General features: G+C 49.6%; 1 protein-coding gene across 2 annotated transcripts in view; it reads right to left on the reverse strand.

Annotated features, from left to right (window-relative positions):
- The window catches only part of KCNB1 (potassium voltage-gated channel subfamily B member 1), a 95,769-nt gene extending 80,431 nt beyond the window's left edge, over nucleotides 1-15,338 (reverse strand). Inside the window, exons 1-2 of one of the 2 annotated variants that reach the window (XM_063097207.1) lie at nucleotides 15,243-15,338; nucleotides 13,345-14,077 (exon numbers count right to left, since the gene is read on the reverse strand). In XM_063097207.1, the coding sequence (XP_062953277.1) occupies nucleotides 13,345-13,911 (567 nt within the window). In that variant the 5' untranslated portion in view covers nucleotides 13,912-14,077; nucleotides 15,243-15,338. Of the gene's footprint in view, nucleotides 1-13,344; nucleotides 14,078-14,682; nucleotides 14,709-15,242 lie in introns of those variants that run through there. The other variant, XM_063097216.1, reaches the window with a different exon arrangement.
- Between the last annotated feature and the right edge of the window lie 3,433 nt (nucleotides 15,339-18,771).

An 18,771-nucleotide genomic window follows, 5' to 3' on the forward strand; every position in this document is an offset into this window, starting at 1 on the left:
GCAGGTGACATTGGAACAGATCCCCAATGCATTCACATATACCCACATGAGGTTAGAAGGATCAGCGAGGCCTAATAAGGAAGCCAACTTTGAAACCAAAAGAACTATCTCAGAAACAGAAGGAACGACTGAATCAAATTACAGTCACTATTTCCGGGAACAATAAAGGACAAGCAAACATATCCATGGCCAATAAGAGATAAAAGAAAACTGATCCATTTGAAAGTATGGTGGGAATTCCAGACAAGTGATGAGCAGATTGGAAGGCCGGTTCAACATCATCTTATCACCTTTCTTTTTTCTTCTCTTATGCCCCTGCAGGGCAATCATTGGCTGCCTTTTTGGTACAACTGGTTCTACAAAGACTCGGAGGCAGTGCTGGCCAAGGTCAAAGGCCGGAAGGACCACACAGACCCTGGAAAGACTCAGGGATGCGGCCTAGGTAGCAATTAGTGAAATACGATGGTCTGTTTTTAGAAACTGTTTGATTCTGGGTCCATTACCTGGCAGATGTAAGTGATGGTGTGGAACTGGCAAATGCAACATTATTCTCTCCAAGATGGTGTCTGCCTTCCAGGCCATGGTGGGCGATTATAGTAGAGACCAGTCTCACTGCAGAGCAAAAGTGGAGCAACCAGGGTATGAGGAAGCACCCCAAGTGTCTAACTTAATTATGTCTCCTCTCTGTGAATGGAAGACAAAAGACCACTTCTTCCTGCCCAGGAAGTGTGGGGACAGGTAGCAGGCAGGTAAGGACAAGGAAGGTGAAAGGGGGGGGATATACCTGGGAGGCCCTTCCCTTGCAAGGGAGACCCCTCTGATCGATCATCACAGGCTCATGTGCATTTGCTCATTCACTCAACTAACGTTTACTGACACTTAACTGCAATAATAATAATGATGATAGTAATAGTTAACATGTACTGAACACTTGCTGAGTTCCAGGTACAGTTCTGAATGCTTCATATAGAATTAGCACAATAGCCCTGGTTGTTATGAGCCTCCCCAGATTATGGACTGGGAAATTGAAGCCCAGAGAAGTTAAGTCACTCCTCAAAGGGCACACTGTTCAAAAGTGGCAGAGCTGAGACTTGAACCCAGGCAGTTGGCTGCAGAGCCTGTGCTCTTAAGCATACCTGTCTCCCTGTGGGCCAGTCCTGGCATCCACAGAAAAACCCACAAGCTAATCTTCACAGTGTTTTGTTGGAAGAAGGTATGAGGGAAGGTTTCCAGAGCACAGAGGAGGGAGCAGTCAATGGTGCCTGAAGAGGAGTGTGGGTGGCGGAAGTGGGGGTGTTAAAGAAGGCTTCACAGAGGCAAGAGGGGACCTGGACCTTGAAGGTGGAGAGAGAGAGGCTGCAGGCAGAGAAGGAGAAGAAAAGGGCGCAAGGCAGAGGAATCAGTCTGGGCAAAGGAGCGGTGCAGGACTGGGGAGGCAGGAGTGTTTGGGGAACATAGAAAGGTAGGTGTAGGCCAGCCAGTTAGCTCGGTTGGCTAGAGCACAGCCTTATAACACCAAGGTCACAGGTTCGGGTCCCCACACCGGCCAGCCACAAACAAAACCAAAAAAAGAAAGGTAGGTGTGGTAGCAGAGGCTGTCTAGAGAGGGGATGGGGAGCAGATGAAGGTGGAGAGGTCAACTGGGGCCTTGAAGGCCAGGCCAAGGAATCCGGACTTTATCCTGGGGCAGTGGGAACTATGGAAGAGTTTTTGGAAGGAGATGCTTAACACAAGCAGATGACATTTGAGAAAGAAGACTCTGGTTGATCTGCAGAGGATGAACTGAATGGGCAAGAGCGGGAGGCAGGGAGGCCAGTTTGGAGGCTCAGGTATCGAGGAAAGGCCAGAGTTTGGCAATGACCCACAAGGTCAGTGCTCTGATCTCACCTCCTCCCATCCTCTGCTGGCTCACTCTGCTCCAACCACCCTGGCCACCTGAATGTTCCTTGAGTGCCCAGGCACACTCCTGCCCCAGGGCCTTAACACATGCTGTTCTCTCTGTCCACAGCACTCTCCCTCCAAACGTCCACATGCCTCTCTCTCTCCCTCCCTCTCTGAAGGTCTCTGCTTAATGGGCACCTTCTTGGTGAGGCCTTTCCTGACCACCCTCCTGAAATGCTCCCCTCCTTCCCTGCAGATCTTTCTCCATAGCACAATCCAGAATATTACATACTTACTTAATCCTGTCATTTCAACCATAAATACTTCAGTATGTGTCTCTAAAAGATAAAGATTTTAAAAACATAATCACAAAAGCATCATTACACCTAAAAATAGCATTGATTGCTCCATAACATCAAATACCCAGTTAGTGTTCATCTTTCACTGATTGTCTCACAATCTCACGATTTCTTTTTCAGGTTTGCTTTGCTTCAGTCAGTATCTGTATTTGTTTGTTTTTGAATGGTCTTGCTCTCTCTCCTACTGGAATATCAGTGCCAAGAGGGCTGGGATCTTTGTTTTGTTTTCTGCTGTGTCCCCAGTGCCCAGCACAGTACTCAGCACAAAAGAGGTGCTCAATAAATCTCCCTGAATGAATGAACACAACCAATCATCATAATAATAGCTTGTTATTGACCTTGTGAGTGTTATGTGTTATTTACCATATTATCTCATCTAATCCTTGTAACCACCTTATGAGGTAGGAGTTGTGATTAGGCCCATTTTGCAGATGAGGAAACTGAGCCACTTGACCCAAGGACTCACAGCTAAAAAATGGCCAGTGCCCAAGACCCATGACACAGATTGGGCATCTGTGGGCACTGGTGGAGGCTGGGGTTTGTGGCTTCCCAGAAACTGTCTCCCACATCTCACATATATCCCAAATCCAGCCACTTTTCAATGACTTCCCCACTGCCACCCTCTTCCAAGCTGTTATCTCCTTTTGCCTGGAGTAATGCAACATCCTCCTGGCAGCTGCTGATCCTTTACTTCTCCAATGCCTCTTTCCATGCAGCATCTAGTGGATGGAGGTCAGGGACGCTGCTAAACATGCTACAATGCACAGGACAGCCCCCCACAACAAGGAATTTTCTATCTCCAAATGGCAATAGTGCTAAGGTTGAGAAACCAGACACATTCTTCACCCAGAGCTCGGCAGAAGCAGCTGAGAGTCAGACTTCTAGCAATGTGTTAACAACAACAGCAAAAGCCCCAAAGTTTGTAAACAAATTCCTTTTTTCATCAATTCATATGTATTCTCAGGATAACACTGTTCATTCATTCATTTCTTCAACACTCATTTATTGAGTGCTTACTCTATAGCAGGCACTAAAAGTACAACAGTGAACAAAACAGACGAAACCCCTGCACTTTGAAGCTTATGTCCAGGTGGGGCAGAAAGAAAGGGATTGCTTCACTAAGGGGTAATATGCTGCATCAGGTGGAGACAAGCAAAGCAGACGAGGGTGTGGACAGTGCTGGGGGTGCGAGCTTATCCAGGGTGGTCAGGGATGGCCTCGCTGAGAAGATATTTGAGCTGAGACCTGAACCAGGTAGAGAGTGGGTCTTGTGGTTGTCTGTGGGAAGACTGTACCAGGCAGAAGGGACAGCAAGTGCAAAGGCCCTGGGGTGGGAGGGTGCCTGGTGTGGCTGAGGAGCAGCAGGAGGCCCCTGAGGTGGGTGGGACGGCATGATGGAGGGGGAGAACTGGGGAAGGAGCTGGGAAGGGTGTTGGGGAGAGAGGAACAATGCCAGATCACAGGCCCTGTAGGCAGGGTGAGGACTGGGCTTTTTGTCTGAGTGAGATAGGGAGTAGGGAGTGAGTTGCTGCATGTGGGGACACACTGTGGTGATGGGAGGGTGAAGCGGCAGATGGAGGAGGCTCCTGCAATGGTCTAGCTGGGAGAGGACGGGGGGCAGGAGGGCAGCTGTGGGTGGGAGAGGTGGCCACATTCTGGACACATCACTCACACTGTGTTCCACTCTCTCACTGCATGTCATCAAGCTTTCACGAACAGAAGAAGAATGGTGGAGCCACGAGGGGTATATCAGGGACTGTCCATATCCAGCAACAATTATAACAGCAGCTGACCCAGATGGCGACTCCCTCTGTTCCTAGCACTGTGCATGGTGCCCCACATGTTAGCACCTCTGGTCCTCGCCACCCCATGGCTGTCCTCCAAGGCTGGGCTTCTGGGCCCTTCCCAGGTGTCAAACATCCAGGGCAACAAATGGTGTTGGGAAAACAGGCAAGTCCACATGCAAAAAAATGAAGTTGGACCCATACCTTACACCATATAAAAGACCTAAACATAAGACCTAAAGCTATAGAACTCTTAGAAGAAAACATATGGGAAAAGCTTCATGGCATTGGAGTTGGCAATGATTTCTTGGATACGACACCAAAGGCACAGACAACCAAATAAAAAATAGACAAATTGGACTTAAACAAAATTTAAAACTTCTGTGCATCAAAGGACACAATCAACAGAGTGAAAAGTCAACCTATGGAATGGAAGATAATATCTGCAAATCGTATATCTGACTAGGGAGTAATAGCTAGAATATATAAAGAACTCTTACAACTTAATGATAACAAAAATCCAAATAACTCGATTTAAAAATAGGAAAAGGACTTGAGTAGATGTTTCTCCAAACAAGACATACAAATGGCCAAACAAGCACATGAAAAGATATCCAACATCACTTATCACTAGGGAAATGTAAATCAAAGCCATGATGAGATCACCTCACACCCACTAGGGTGGCTACTATAAAAACAAAAACAAAAACAAAACCAGAAAATAGCAAGTGTTGACTAAAATGTAGTGAAATTGGAACTGTTGTACACTGTTGGTGGGAATGTACAATGGTGCAGCTGCTATGAAGAACAGTCTGGCAGTTCCTCAAAAAAATTAAAAATAGAATTACCATATGATTCAGCAATTGCACTTCTGGGTATATACCCAAAAGAATTGAAAGCAGGGTCTCGAAGAGGTATTTGTGCCCCATGTTCACAGCAGCAGCATTCACAATAGCCAAAAGGTGGATGTAACCCAAGTGTCCATTGATGGATGAATGGCTAAACAAAATGTGATATATACATGAAATGGAATATTATTTAGTTCTAAAAAGGAAAGAAATTCTGACACATGCTACATGGATGTACCTGGAGGACATTATGCTAAGTGAAATAAGCCAGTCACAGCAAGACAAATACTGTATGATCCCACTTACACGAGGCATCTCATACAAGAGTAGTCAAGTTCATGGAGACAAAGTAGAACGGGGGGTGCCAAGGGGTGGGAATGGGGGGTTGCTGTTTAATGAGTACAGAGTTTCCATTTTGCAAGATGAAAAAGTTCTGGGGATTGGTTGCACAATGTGAATATACTTAGCACTACTGAACTGTACAATTAACGATGGCTTAGATGGTAAATTTCATGTGATGTGTATTTTACCACAATTAAAAAAAAATCTCCTAGGGATTGTGTTTCAACTGGGGGTCCTGAGCATGGGTGATCCTACTGTGCAGCCAGGGCTGAGAACCACCCCTCTGTGAGTGTGCCCTGTTCACTGTCCCCTCTTCCCAGTGTCTGGGAGGTAAAGCTCCTAGGGGGCTCACACAGCCTGGAAGCAGAGGAGGTGGCATTTGACCCAGATCGATAGGAGTGTGTCTCTCACGTGGCAGCACTAAGTCTTATTTATTTATGTTTCCAGGGAAAAAATGTAAGGAGAATTGGTGTGGATATTAATATGTGAATTCTGGCTCCCACCCTACCCACCCCCATTTTGGGGGCTGGGGTGCTCCTCCTGTCCCTGGCCCCACCTGGCAATGCCCACTTCTATCAGAGGCATCAAAATCAAGAATATCCCACCTCAGGGAGAAGCTAGGACTATATGTATTTAAATTACCTATTAAAATAATGCTTAATGCTAAACCTGTGTCTCCAGCAGTCCCTTCCAGTAGCCTTGGGGGACAAGGTCATTCTAGATCAGAAGCCAGGAACACTGTCAGAGGGGAAATGCTGGATAAATCTCTCACCTCTCAGAACTTTCCCAACGTGAAAAGGGATCACTGGGGATGGCATTCCTGGAGCTCGCTTCTCATGTCCTGAAGGTCATTCGCACGGCACAGAGGTCAAAGTCATTGGCAGCAGTCAGGGAGTCCTGGGTGGGATCTGTCCCAGCCTCCCATTTGCTGTGTGACCCTGAGCTAGCCACTTCACCTCTCTGAGCCTGTTTCAATGGCTGTAAGATGAGGATAGTGATCCCTCCCTTATGGAGTGATTGTGGGAATCAGATGTGATCGTGCATTTAATGCCTTTGTGCTGTTCCAGGCGCATTGTAAGCACTCACAGTGGTAGCTGTGGCCACTGCTGCCGTTGTTTTTATTTCACCCAAGAGAAGGATATGAGGCTGACTGCACCCAACCAGTCCTTGAATTTCTTCTTTTACGACAATCCCCTATTGGGGTTTGGTTGTAAGGTGCCTCCTTAGCCCATAATACAACAAGACACTCTTGTTAAATAAGATTTCCCACAAGTCTTGGGTTGGTTACCCCAGAACTAGATCCTAAGACAAGGATCTGAGTACAAATGGTTCATGTGGAAAGTGATCTCAGAAAACCCTGGTAGGGGAAAGAGATGTAAGAAAGAGAAGGGAAAGAGGTCAAAGAGGGTATGTTTTCAAGCAAGTATCTGCTGTGAGAAACTGGAGCTGAATCGTGCTGAGGAGCTCTGGGAGCCAGTGTAGAACAGGCACCTTTGGGTTACAGCCCCATCCCGGGGTGGGCGAGCTGGGGTATTTATACACTTTCTCCCAGTAGTCAGCAGTTGAGGGGTGCTCCACCAGGAGCCTCTGCTGGACTCCAGTGGCCAGAGAAAGCTTCTAGGCTTATAATCAGCATGTGAGCTTTCACAAGAATAATTTTTTGAAAAGAAGCTTATTTATCTTGCAAGATTGTCAGGAGGATTCAGGGAGAAGGTAAGTAAAAACAAAAAAACAGTCATTGAGAGCTTTCTATATGCCAGGCCCTATCCTAAAGGCTTTGCACGTGTTAACTCATTGAATGCCGGTAGTGATTCAAGAAGGCAGGCACTGCTATTGCCCCAATATTGCTGTTCGCCAAAGGAACCAGGACACAGAGAGCTGCAATAGTTTGCTCCAGATCACATGGTTAGTGAGCACAGGAGCCAAACTCTGAACTTGGGTGATCCTGCTCTTAAATTAGGGCTCCTATCCATGGCACTATCAAGTATGGGAAGTACACAAAGTGCTGGGTATGGATTTGGTGCCTATTGTATGCTTATTCTCTTCCAGTTAATTAATCTTTGGCCAAGCTGCTCATTTGGCCAGCACCTTTTCTTCCTAAGTGTTTTCAAATTCTCCAGCCCATTGTAGCCTTTCAAAACCATTGAGACTAGCTGCCGAAATATGGTCCTCATTAAGCCTCCTGGAGGAATGGAAGGATCCCTGACCCTAAATGGGGGTAATGGTCATGGGGCCAAAAAAGTCTGGGAATGGTCCCTGATCTTTCACCAACTTGCTGTGTGATCCCAGGCAAGTCACCTAAGCATCTTGGGTTTCTGGCTTCCCCTTTATCAAATGAGGATTCTAGATTTACCAAGCACAGCTTCAATGCTTTACATGCACGACCATACTTAATCCTTCAGACTACCCTGGGGATGGGTTCTGTTATCACCTTCAGGATGAGACCCTTTTACAGAAGAGGAATAAATGCTCTAAGAGGTGAAGTCACTTGCCTGAGCTCACACAGCTAAATGCTCTGTCAATATTTGTTGAAGGAATGGCCAGAACATTCATTCCCTCCTTCATCTGAAAATGCCAGACACTTGCTTTCCCAGGTTCCCCTATAGCTAGACCATGAGCATGTGACCTATCCCATGGGACACTGCCAATGTGATTTAAAAAGAAGTCTGCTAGGGTGCTCCTGAGAAGAGTTTTCCTCTCAGGAAAAAAAAAAGTGGAGGAAAGGAGGAAACATCCCTCTTCATGGGTTGGATATCACTGTGTCTACATTTGAGGACTGGAACTGGGCATCCGTCTTGTTGATATGAGGCATCGAGCTTGAGGACCAAGCTTAGGAAATGGAAGCTATGGGAGGTTAAGTAATTTTCCCAAAGTCCATACCTAGGAAAAGGAAGGGATTCAAACCCAGGTCCATGTGACCCCACAGCTAGGATTCTGAATGTCTGGCATATTATCTTCTAGAAATAAAAACAGGCATCCAAGATGACTGAGCTGGGGCCAGCTAGAACCTCAGCCAGATGACTTATAGCACTGAAGGGGTCCCCTGTGTTCCAAGCTGGCTCCCTCATTTTTTAAAGGATAATATATGAATCCTTCTGGATCAGGTCAAAGAAGCTAAAGCCTCATCACTCTAGAGGCATGAAATCCCAAAGAGGCAGGCAGTGATCCTACAATCAACACTGTAATAGGAGAGGCTGGCACCTGGGGGTGTAGCTAGAATAGAGGAATACAGTGATAACACTAATAATCACTGCTGCCATTATTGAATGCTTCCTATGTGCCAGGCACTGGGCTAGGCTCTTAAAATGGATTATCTCCTAATGGCCCTAATGGCTATCTCCATTATAATTCCCATTTCCTAGATGAGAAAACAAACTCAGAGAAGGAAAAGAACTTGCTCAAGGTCACATTCCTGGTAAGCAATGGAGATAAGGAATGAATCCACATCTATTAGACTCCAGAGCTCATTCTTAATCAAATCTGTGGTGGGTAAAATACTGACCACTGTTCCTAAATAAAGGCCACTCCCAATTTTGAATATAATAATAACAATTCACACTTGCAAAGTTCTTTCCATTTGCAAATTACATTCACATCTGAAATCCCACTGAATCTCAAAACAGCCCCCCAAAGTGGCCATGGCTATGACCACCATTTGGCAGGGAGCTCATTGAGGCTCAGAGAGCTTAAGTGATCTGCCCAAGATTCCAGGATTTGGAAACACAGGCTTAGGAACCAGACAATATGGGTTAAAACCTTGGCTCTGCCATTTCATCCCTGCAACAAATATTTACTGAGCTTTAAGCTGTGTGAGCTCAGGCAAGTGACTCCACTTCTCACAGCCTTTATTCCTCTTCTATAAAGGGTCTAAATTCCACTCATGCAATCCATTCCCTACCTCATCTGAAAATGCCAGACACTTGCTTTCCCAGGTTCCCCTATAGCTAGATCAGGAGCATGTGACCTATCCCATTGGACACTGCCAATGAGATTTAAAAAGAAGACTGCTAGGGTGCTCCTGGGAAAGGTTTTCCTCTCAGGAAAAAAAAAAAAAAGTGGAGCATAGGAGGAAACATCCCTCTTCATGGGTTGGACATCACTGTGTCTAAATTTGAGGGCTGGAACTGGGCAGCCATCTTGTGATATGAGGCATCAAGCCTGAGGACCAAGCCACCTGCAGGGGTTGGAGGAGCAAGAGGAAAAGAATCTAGAATCCTGATGGTATCATTGGGTCATTAACTCAACCCCAAACCAGCTAACTGGGAATTTCATGTTATATGAGATGATGCGTCTTCCTCCTTATTGAAGCTGCTTTGAGTTTTCTATTGTTACTTACAGCCCCAAGCACCCTAAGTGGCACACTGCCTGATTGGATTGTTGGAAGGATTTCAATGACATAGCAGATATAAAGTACCACAAATCAGTGCCTGGCACAATAAACAGCAGCTACTCTGGAAATTAGAATATTATCTCAGAGCTTTAACCCAGAGATAGTTCCAGGGAATGCAGACACTCCTGGCCTAGCAAATCAGTTCCCCCTCTCTCCTACTGAGAAAAGCCTATAGAGTTTTCTGAGAAAGCAGAAACCCAGCGGTAGCCCCAGCACCGCAACCCTGACATGCGGATGGGGCTGACCGCATCTTCCAAACAAGAATCAATCACACTGCCTTTTGCCTAATGGATTTTGATTTTCACTCTCCTGACAGTGAAGCCTACGGCCTGTGCTTTGGTTTGTCTCCAAGTTGCCAGAACATCCCATCAATTATTAACAGTTTCAGCTCAGCCTCCCTGGTAGTGCTATCAGAAGGAAAGGGTTTGCGGCAACTCAGACCACCCAGCCCTAGAAAAAGGAATCTGCTCCTTATAATTTATAACATCACTACCAACCTACTATGTGCTAGGCACTGAGATACATTTTAACAAACATGATTTCATGACAGGCCTGCAAGGTGGGCCTTTTATCTCCATTTTACAGGCGGGTGGCTGGGGCTTGGAAGGTGAAGAAATTGCCTAAGGCCAGAAACTGGGAAAAGTATGGAGCTGGGGCAGGAGCCCAAGTCTGTCTTTGTTTTTGAACATAAGAGTTATGGTCATTTTTGTACCTCACAGCCACCCAGAAATGATCTTGCATTTGGTCCTCTCACTCTGTGGTCTCTGAGAAATTCCCACTGTTTGGACATGCAAGGCATCCTAGCTTGGGGGGTTGGGGGGATGAGGTGGGCAAAGTGCAGATGATTGAAGGGGACCAGAGGCACAGGGAACTGGGTTGCAGGTGGCAGTGAGGAAGGAGTGACAGATCCCCAAACCCTGAGACACAGTGACTGACTGATTGCTTGCTTGCTTGGTTCATTCATTCATTCATTCCACATGGAGTTATTTGGAGCTCTTCTGTGCCAGGCACCGTGATGAGCGCTGGGAACAGAGCAGGGTACGTACGATTCATGGCGCTCACATTCTCGTGGGTGTGAGACAGAGAAGCACAGGAAGCAAATATCATTTCAGATGCCACTTAAGACCTATGCAGGAAAGACACTGCATGATGTGACAGAGAGTGAGGGGAAGGAGGGTGTTTTAGCCAGGGGTTAAGGAACTCTCTTGGAGGAATGAGGAGAAGGGGGTGGCCATGGGACAATCTGGGGAAAAGCATTTGAGGCAGCAGGACCGGCAAGTGCAAAGGTCTGAGGTAGGATAAATCCTAGCCTGTTTAGGGACCAGCAAGGAGGCCAGTGGGGCAAGAACTGAGTGAACCGGAGAAGAGTGGAGGAGATCAGCTTGGAGAGGTCACGAGGGCCAGATTCTGTAGGCCTCGTGCGCCATGATGGAAAGTCTGGATTTTATTCTGAGTGTGATGGGAAACCTCTAGAGGATTTTAAGCAGATGAATAATGTGATCCAATGTACATTCTGAAAAGCTCACTTTGGCTGTTATGTGGGAAATGGGTTGCAGGGGGCAACAGTGGAAGCAGGAAGACTGGGGAGAGGCTGTAGCACTTAATCGTTAAGGAAGGAACACTCAGGCTTGGACTTGTGGCTCCTCCTGTCTGCCGGCTATGTGACCTTAGGCAAGTTACTTACCCTCTTTGAGCTTCACTATTTGTGAAAGGCAGTATAATAACAGAGTGTTGTGTTGTTACACTCCACACACCGTGTCTGGTCAATGGCAGTCAAGATTTCTAGACTTAGGACTGATGAGCCTGCCTGCCTGCCTGCCCATTTCAGCTCTGGCTGCAGAAAATCCTAGACGTCCATCTGCCAGGAATGTGAGCCGGCAGCCCCAGCCTGGGATCACTGAGAGGTCACAAGGCTTGTCCCTGCAAGCGGATTAACCCGAGGGAGAGAAGAGGCTGTTTATTCCCAAACAGTGCCTCTTGCAAGCCTGAGCGCCTGCACCTTGCTGCCAGACACCAACCCAAACACAGCCCTTTGTCTGCTTCTTCTCCCAGGAGGTCAAACCCTCCCGTTCCCTGCCCCTTGCTCTCAGGTCTTAGGGACGGGACAGGGAGGGTGAGTCTTATTTTGGCCTACATGGGGTGTGCAGTGGTGGAACCTGTGTCAGGCCTGGAAATAGCAAAATAAGTCTGTTGATCCTAAGCCGGTTAAGGGTGAGTGACTGTCTTAAGAGGAAGGCTTTTTGGACATGAAATCTGGGGCAGGATTATGGACAGAGACAGCCCATAGCCTCAGAGGAGGAAATCAGGCTCAGGAACCTCTGCATCCTCTTTAGGATTGAAAGGAAAGAGAAAAAATACATGGGGCTCCCCTGACCCTCCTACCTGCCATCCTCTCCTGCATTCGCTCTCAGAGGCCTTTCCTCAGGCAGCCAGATCTGGGGAAAGGACCCCACAGTGTCTCCTTCAGTCCAGGACCTGCAGGTGGTCCTTCAGTGAGGGGCCAGCTGAGCCACAGAGACTCCACAATGAGAGGCCGAGTTGGAAAGGAACCAACCCTAGCCAGTAAATTATGGCTGGATACAGACGCCCTCCTTCCCTTTTCCTTTTGCCATGAATCTATTTATCTGCCTCCTTTTTCAGGCCCTACTCTCAAGAGAATGAGTTCCACTCTCTATGTCTCTCCTAGCTTGTTCTTGCAGGATTTCAATATCAACACCTCTCTTCTCTTGGCTCCCCCTGGGCATCACATGGCCTCTTTTGTACCCCTGAACACACTGTGTTGTCGTGTACTCCTGAAACCCTGCACACTGGCCACGTGAAGATGGGCTCCATCTCTCCCAGGCAACCTGAATCCCAGCCTGACACAGAAAAGTTGCTCATCACCCAGTGACCTCCTGCCCTACCCTGGCCCCCAGTCCAAGCCTCTCTCGGTCCCTTACCACCTTGACCTTTATTTACCCAGCAGCACACAGGACTCCCCAACCCGTCTTGTGTGATTGCTGCCTCCACCTCCTCTTCCTCTATTTTTCACATTGCCTCATTTTTCTCTCCTAGTTTGAAATTTACATCTTCTTCCAAAAGCCAAAGCATCTTTACAAGCTGTATCAAATCATTCTTGGAATAACTCACCAAATAAATAAATAACTAGGGGTGGCCCCTACCCCCAAAGCATCCACAGCCCACTGCATGCATCATGCATGTCCAACCGACCCAAGTCCCCTTGCCTCGTTTTCCTTACTTGTGTTAGAACTACCTGACAGTATCTCATCATCCTCCAAGCACTTCATAAGCTGCCTTTATTCTCTTCCTGGGGCAAAGTGTGGTTACACATATAAGGATAAGTATTAACATCACAGGGCGACCCACTCCAGCCTGGGTCTGGGACTTCACAAGGAACCAAACTCAATTCTATTCTATCTCAGCAAGGCTCTATTGTGTCTCTGCGCTCCCTCTTATTTTTCAGTGTGCATCCTCTTGCCATGCTTCTTATATGCCCCTGTAAATCCTTTTCTCCAACAAAGCAGAGGTATAAAGTATTGACTAATAAAGAGATGGGTAACCAATGCCACATAGGAAAAGTCAGAGTGGGGGTGGTCCTCATCTCTGGGGACTCCACCATAGCCCCTCCCCATTACTGATCTTCATCTTCGGTATCTAAGCCAGAGTCCCCCAGCTGTAGCCCTCAATCTGGGGACACAGTCAGAGCCCCCAGCCCGGCAGCCCCCAGATCCCAGACTCACCTTAGCAGCCACGGAGGAATTTGGCTTCTCCAGCAGGTCCCAGAGTTTTTTCCTCTTCTCTGCGCAGCACGTGTTATCGAACTCCTCGCCCTCCCTTTCCCGTAGGGTCTCAGCCTCGCGCTTAAGCTCCTCGTTCATCTGCTCCTTCTTCTGGTGGTAGCGGGCCTGGCAGCAGGACTCCAGGTAGATCTCGTCGATGCCCCAGTAGTCGAGCTCTTGGCTGAAGCTGAGAGCGCACATCTCCTCCATCATATGCAGTCGCCCGGTGCGGTAGAAGTTGAGGATAGAGGTAAAGGCGCCCGGGTGGCGGTCAAAGAAGTACTCGTTGTCGTCGAGGCTGTAGTCGTCGCACACCTCGAGCAGGGAGTCGTGCGTGTTGCAGTCGCGGAGCTTGCCCAGCCGCGTGCGGGGCAGGCGGTCCAGGGTGCGCCAGAGCACCTCGTGCGCCAGCCCCCCGACGTTGAGGCGGACGCGCCGTGAGCACGCCTTGCTGCGCACAATCTCCATGGGCTCGGGCGGCAGCGAGCTGGTGGAGCGGGAGCCATGCTTCGTCATGCCCGCCGGCATCGCTGGTCCGGCCGCCCCCGCCCCCCCCGCCCCCCCAGGCCGCTGTCACTCGACGGCAAGGCCCGCTGCCACGGGGGAGGGGGGCAGGGAGCGCTGTGGGCTGCAGGGGGTTCAGGGGGCCGCGCGGGCGCGCGTCACCGCCGTCTTCTCACCTCCATCCCGAGGGCTGCGAGGCAGAAAGCGAAAGCGGAGGCGGGTCAGCAAACGGAGAGCTGCGCATGGCCCCTCCTCACCTCTCCACGGAGTCCCAGCCGGCCTTGACCTTCCTGGCGCTTAAGCTGCTCAGGGGCGTGGGGCAGCCGGGCGCTGTCCCTCCAGCCGGTGCTGAAGCCCGCCCCACCCCATAGGTGAAGGGAGGGGCCGCCCTTCGGGGCGGGGAGAGGGCCCCAAGAGATGCCCCGGGAACCCGGGAGGCCCCACCCCGGGCTTCCGCAGCCCGGGCGCACCCCGCGGCTCGGGGCGCTGTCCGCCCCTTCGAGTGCTGAAACTCTCTTCGTGAGTCTCCCCCTCGAGTCCCGAACCTGGCCTCGCCAAAGGGGCTCTACATGAAAAACTTTCTTTTTTCCACACGAATTCTCATCTTACCCCTCCCCCAGCTCGAGGCAATCAGATGGGGGGGGGAGGCTAGAGCGATGGTATCAGGTCTGCTTTTTCTAAATCTTAAAAAATCGGAGGGGATGGGGATCCAGGGGGATTCCAGGTGCCCACCTGTCGGAGGTCACAACAGCCCCTTGTCCTGGAGCGACCCATCTCCCCAAACCACCTGAGCACCTCCTGAGTTTGCTCCAGCGATAAGGTGAGCCTCGAAGACGCTAAGACGTGCTTTCCTCGGGGTCCCGCCCCTCCCTCTGCGCCCCCTACCCTACTGCACGGGGGGCGCGCAGAGTCCTTGGGATCCGCCTGCTCCGTCCTCCCCTCTCTCCTTCCTCGCTCCTCCTCCACCTCCTCCACCTCCTCCTCCCTGTTCCTCTCCTGCGATGGCTTTTTATAACTCCGGGTTCTGCGCCTTTCCCCGGGCTTGGAAGGGAAGGGGTGGGGGAGGTGGGAGGCGGGGAAACGAGCTGAATTTTCCGGCCTTTTCAAAACGTGCCCTCCTCCCGCCGCGCACTGGTGATTTCGGGGGGTTTCCCTGAGGCCCCCTCCCCCCGGCATGTACGGCGCATGCCCTCGCCCCTCTCCCCAGAATGGGGATCGCGTGCCTCCCCAGGCCACATCCCCTGCCGGTCCCCCCAGCCTGGAGCCGCGGAGCCCGGGCAGACCAACAGGCCGAGCCGCGGCAGTCGAGCCCCCTGCTCGTGTCCCCGCCGCAGGCCATACGCGCCAACACTCACCCCCAAGGCGGCCGCCTCCCGGGGCCAGGGACCGTGCATCGTCCCGGCCGCCCGGGCGCCCCCGCCCGCGGGCAGCGGCGGTCCCGGGGCCAGGCTGCGCTCGGCCTACCCCGGCCGGGCAGGCGACGCGCCCGGGCTGCAGGCGACGCGGGGCCGGGGCGCGCTCTGCTAGGCGGAGGGCGCCGGCGGGCGCCGGCGGGCGCTGGGGGCGCGGGGGACAGGACCGTGATCCAACGGCGCCTCCTCCACCTCCTCCTCCTTTTGCTTCTGCGGCGGCGGCGGAGGAGGCTGCCTGGGCAAGATCAACAAGTCGGGGCTGAGCTTCGGCTCCGCGCTCGCTGCGATTCTGTCCCGCACTTCGGAGCGCCCGGAGTCGGGCACCGAGGCGGGATGGCGCCACCTGCGGGTCGGAAGCGCGCACGCTGCTTAACTCCTGCCTGCCCGGCCAGCCTGCGGGTGAGGCTGGGGGAGCCGGGGGCGGGCCGGGGGCTCGGGCGAAGGATGCGTACTTGGCCGTCAGGCCCTTCCTTCCTGGGCTACCTCCGCAGCCCGCCTCGCGATCAACCTTCCTTCCTCTTGTCAACAACCTGAGTTGAGCGCCTACTGTGTGCAGAACACTATAATAAGGCGTCTGAGCTACAGCTGTGAACCAAATACAAACATCCGGCCCTTGTGGAACTGACTGCAGACAGATCATAAACAAAAAAGTGAAGGAATACGTCAGACGGTGATAAGCGCTGGGAGAAATAACTAAACAGAGGAGAGAATTAGAGAGTTGGGAGGAGGGCAGATTGCAATTTTAAATAGCCCTTCCTTTCATGAGCATCCATTCTAGATTCTAAGATCTAATTCTGGAATGGAATTCTAGATTGTAATGGGGGAAATGGACAATGAACACATAGACAGATAAATGTACCGTGTGGCAGGAGTTGGTAACTGCTAAGAAGAAAAGGAAAGCAAGGTGAGGGGAGGAGAGAGTGAAGAGTGAGCTAGTTTATATAGCCTGGTGATTAATTAATTAATCAATTCATTCATTCATTCATTCATGTTAAGTTGGACAGCTGGTTATTGAGAGCTTCTGGTGTGTTGGACTGAGTGCCAGGCTCAGTGCCAGGCTCAGTGAAGGAAACAATCTCCCCTGGGATCCCTGTCCAGTGGGGGAGGCAGGATCCATCAAATCATCTCAGAAATTGATACAGAACCAGAGGATTTACCTGGAAAGGCAGGCAAGGCCTCCCTAAGGATGCCACAGTTGGGCCCTATGTCCACTCACTTATTCTTTCAAACATTTGTTTACTGCATGATAGGTAAATAGGTGCTGGGGTATAGCAGCAAGCCTCCTGCCCTGGAGGAGAAAAACTGAAAAAGACACAGTGCCCAAGCTAAGGTCCTTCCCCTCTCTAGCCGTTTTGCTTATTTCTAAAATTAAGGGATTCAGATTCTCACCATATGTTACCCTGCATCACCACGAGACCCTGTAGACAGTTCCCAGGCAGAAGGACCTCACCAGATGCACGCTGTGGTCCACGGAATTCCCAGACTCCAAAACTGTAAGAAATAAATAATATTTCTCTATAAATTAAAAATATATATAAACAAAAAATAAAATAAAGAGATTCATTCCCACAGAGTTGCATGTAATATTACCATATATTTTTAACCTGTCCGCTTCTGGTCGTTTCCATCATCATGACTGTTGTCTCTCTGCAACCTCCTCCCTGTTCCCGCCCCCACCTTTGCATCCTACAGTTCATTCTCCCCATGGCCTCCAGAACAATTGTTACGTTTCATAAATCAGATCATGTCTCTCACCTGCTTAAAACCTTCCCAGACTTTCGCCTGCTTTAGTCTAAAACCTAAACTTTCTGATCTGATGCCCTGATTCAGCCCTGCCCTCCTCTCTGAGTTTGTAGATCGGTGGAGGAAGATAGGCAACTAAAAGAGCAAATTTTAAAACGTGAGAAAGTTTCAGACCATGACAGTGTTATAGAGGAAATAGAAAGAATATCGTGATGGGATTGAAAGAGACTAAGATGATAGCTTTACACAGGGTAGTCAAAGAGGGCCTCTTGTAAGAGGTGAGCAGAGACTTTAAAGATAAGAAGGGACTAGCCATGGAGAGAATGGGGGAAGGGCATTCCAGGCAGAGGGAACAGCAAGTGCAAATGCCCTGGGGAGGAGAGAGGGAGTGGTGAGCTATGTTGAAATGGCAAGACAATCAGAGAGGCTGGAACAGAAGAAGCAGGAGGGACCATGATGGGGTGGGGGGAGTGGATCGTGTGGGCTCATATAGGCCATGGCAAGAACTTTGGCTTTGATCTAGTGAGGTAGATGGAAGCCATTGGAAGATCTGAGCAGAGGGAGACTTAGGTCAGACTCAGGATCACTCTGGAAGTGATCTGGAAGTGGAAGTAGGGAGACTGGTAAGGAAGCTGTTGAAGTTGTCCAGGCAGCAGATGATGGCAGCTGGTTCAGGGTGATGGTAGTGGAGGTGGGGAGGCGTGGACAGACAGAATATATTTCAAAGGTAATATTTGAGGATTTTCTAAGCATAGGCTGCTGAAAGTAACCTCCTGCCAGAGGTCTGGGCATTTCCATGGAAGACTGCAGAAAACAATAAAGCCTTCCTGACAAGAGGGAAAAACTGACTCTACAATGGTGACATTGCCAGACATTACAGCAGAATACAGCTAAAATGACACCCAGAAGTGCCTTCCTGCTCCACTCTGCTTAGCCAAGGAGTGGCGATGAATGTTTGCTGAGTACCTGCTACAAATAGTCCTCTGAAGGTTCATAATAAATGGGGTTTCTTACAGATGTGGAAATCGAAGCTCAGAGGGAAGGAATCTTACCCATCATCTTGCTGGAAAGTGGCTGGCACAACCTGGATAGAAATCTCTTTGTGTGACGCCAAAATCAATGGGCTATCCAGATACCAAAGCAGCCTTGCTGCAAATTCGTTCATCCATAGATTCATTTACTGATTCGTGGAATCATTCCAAGTGTTTACTGAGCATCTACTATGTCCCTAGCATGGACATCAGCACTGGGAATTGGGGCAGATAATTGACATAGTCCTTGTCCTCATGGAGCTACACACCTCTCTAGCTAAAGCCAGGAGCAGGACAGAAAACCTGATAGGTGTTTTTCTTCTCTATTTTTTAATTCATTTCTGTTTTTCCTTTTATCACCATTCCCCTCCCACTGCCCTCCGTACCCCACAGGCAACAGTTGTCATGTGCTTACTATACATTGCTTTGTTTGTATGAGTTCTTGAATAATGTGTTAGAAGTTTTGTGTTCTTTTTTTTTTTTTTTTTAAAGATGACCAGTAAGGGGATCTTAACCCTTGACTTGGTGTTGTCAGCACCACGCTCAGTCAGTGAGCGAACCGGCCATCCCTATATAGGATCTGAACCCGTGGCCTTGGTGTTATCAGCACTGCACTCTCCTAAGTGAGCCACAGGCCGGCCCTCATTTTTAGACTTACATATATGGTTTGTGTTATAGATGCATTCTGTTTCTTATTA

This window comes from Cynocephalus volans, chromosome 1 (assembly GCF_027409185.1).
Source record: "Cynocephalus volans isolate mCynVol1 chromosome 1, mCynVol1.pri, whole genome shotgun sequence".
NCBI lineage: Eukaryota > Metazoa > Chordata > Mammalia > Dermoptera > Cynocephalidae > Cynocephalus > Cynocephalus volans.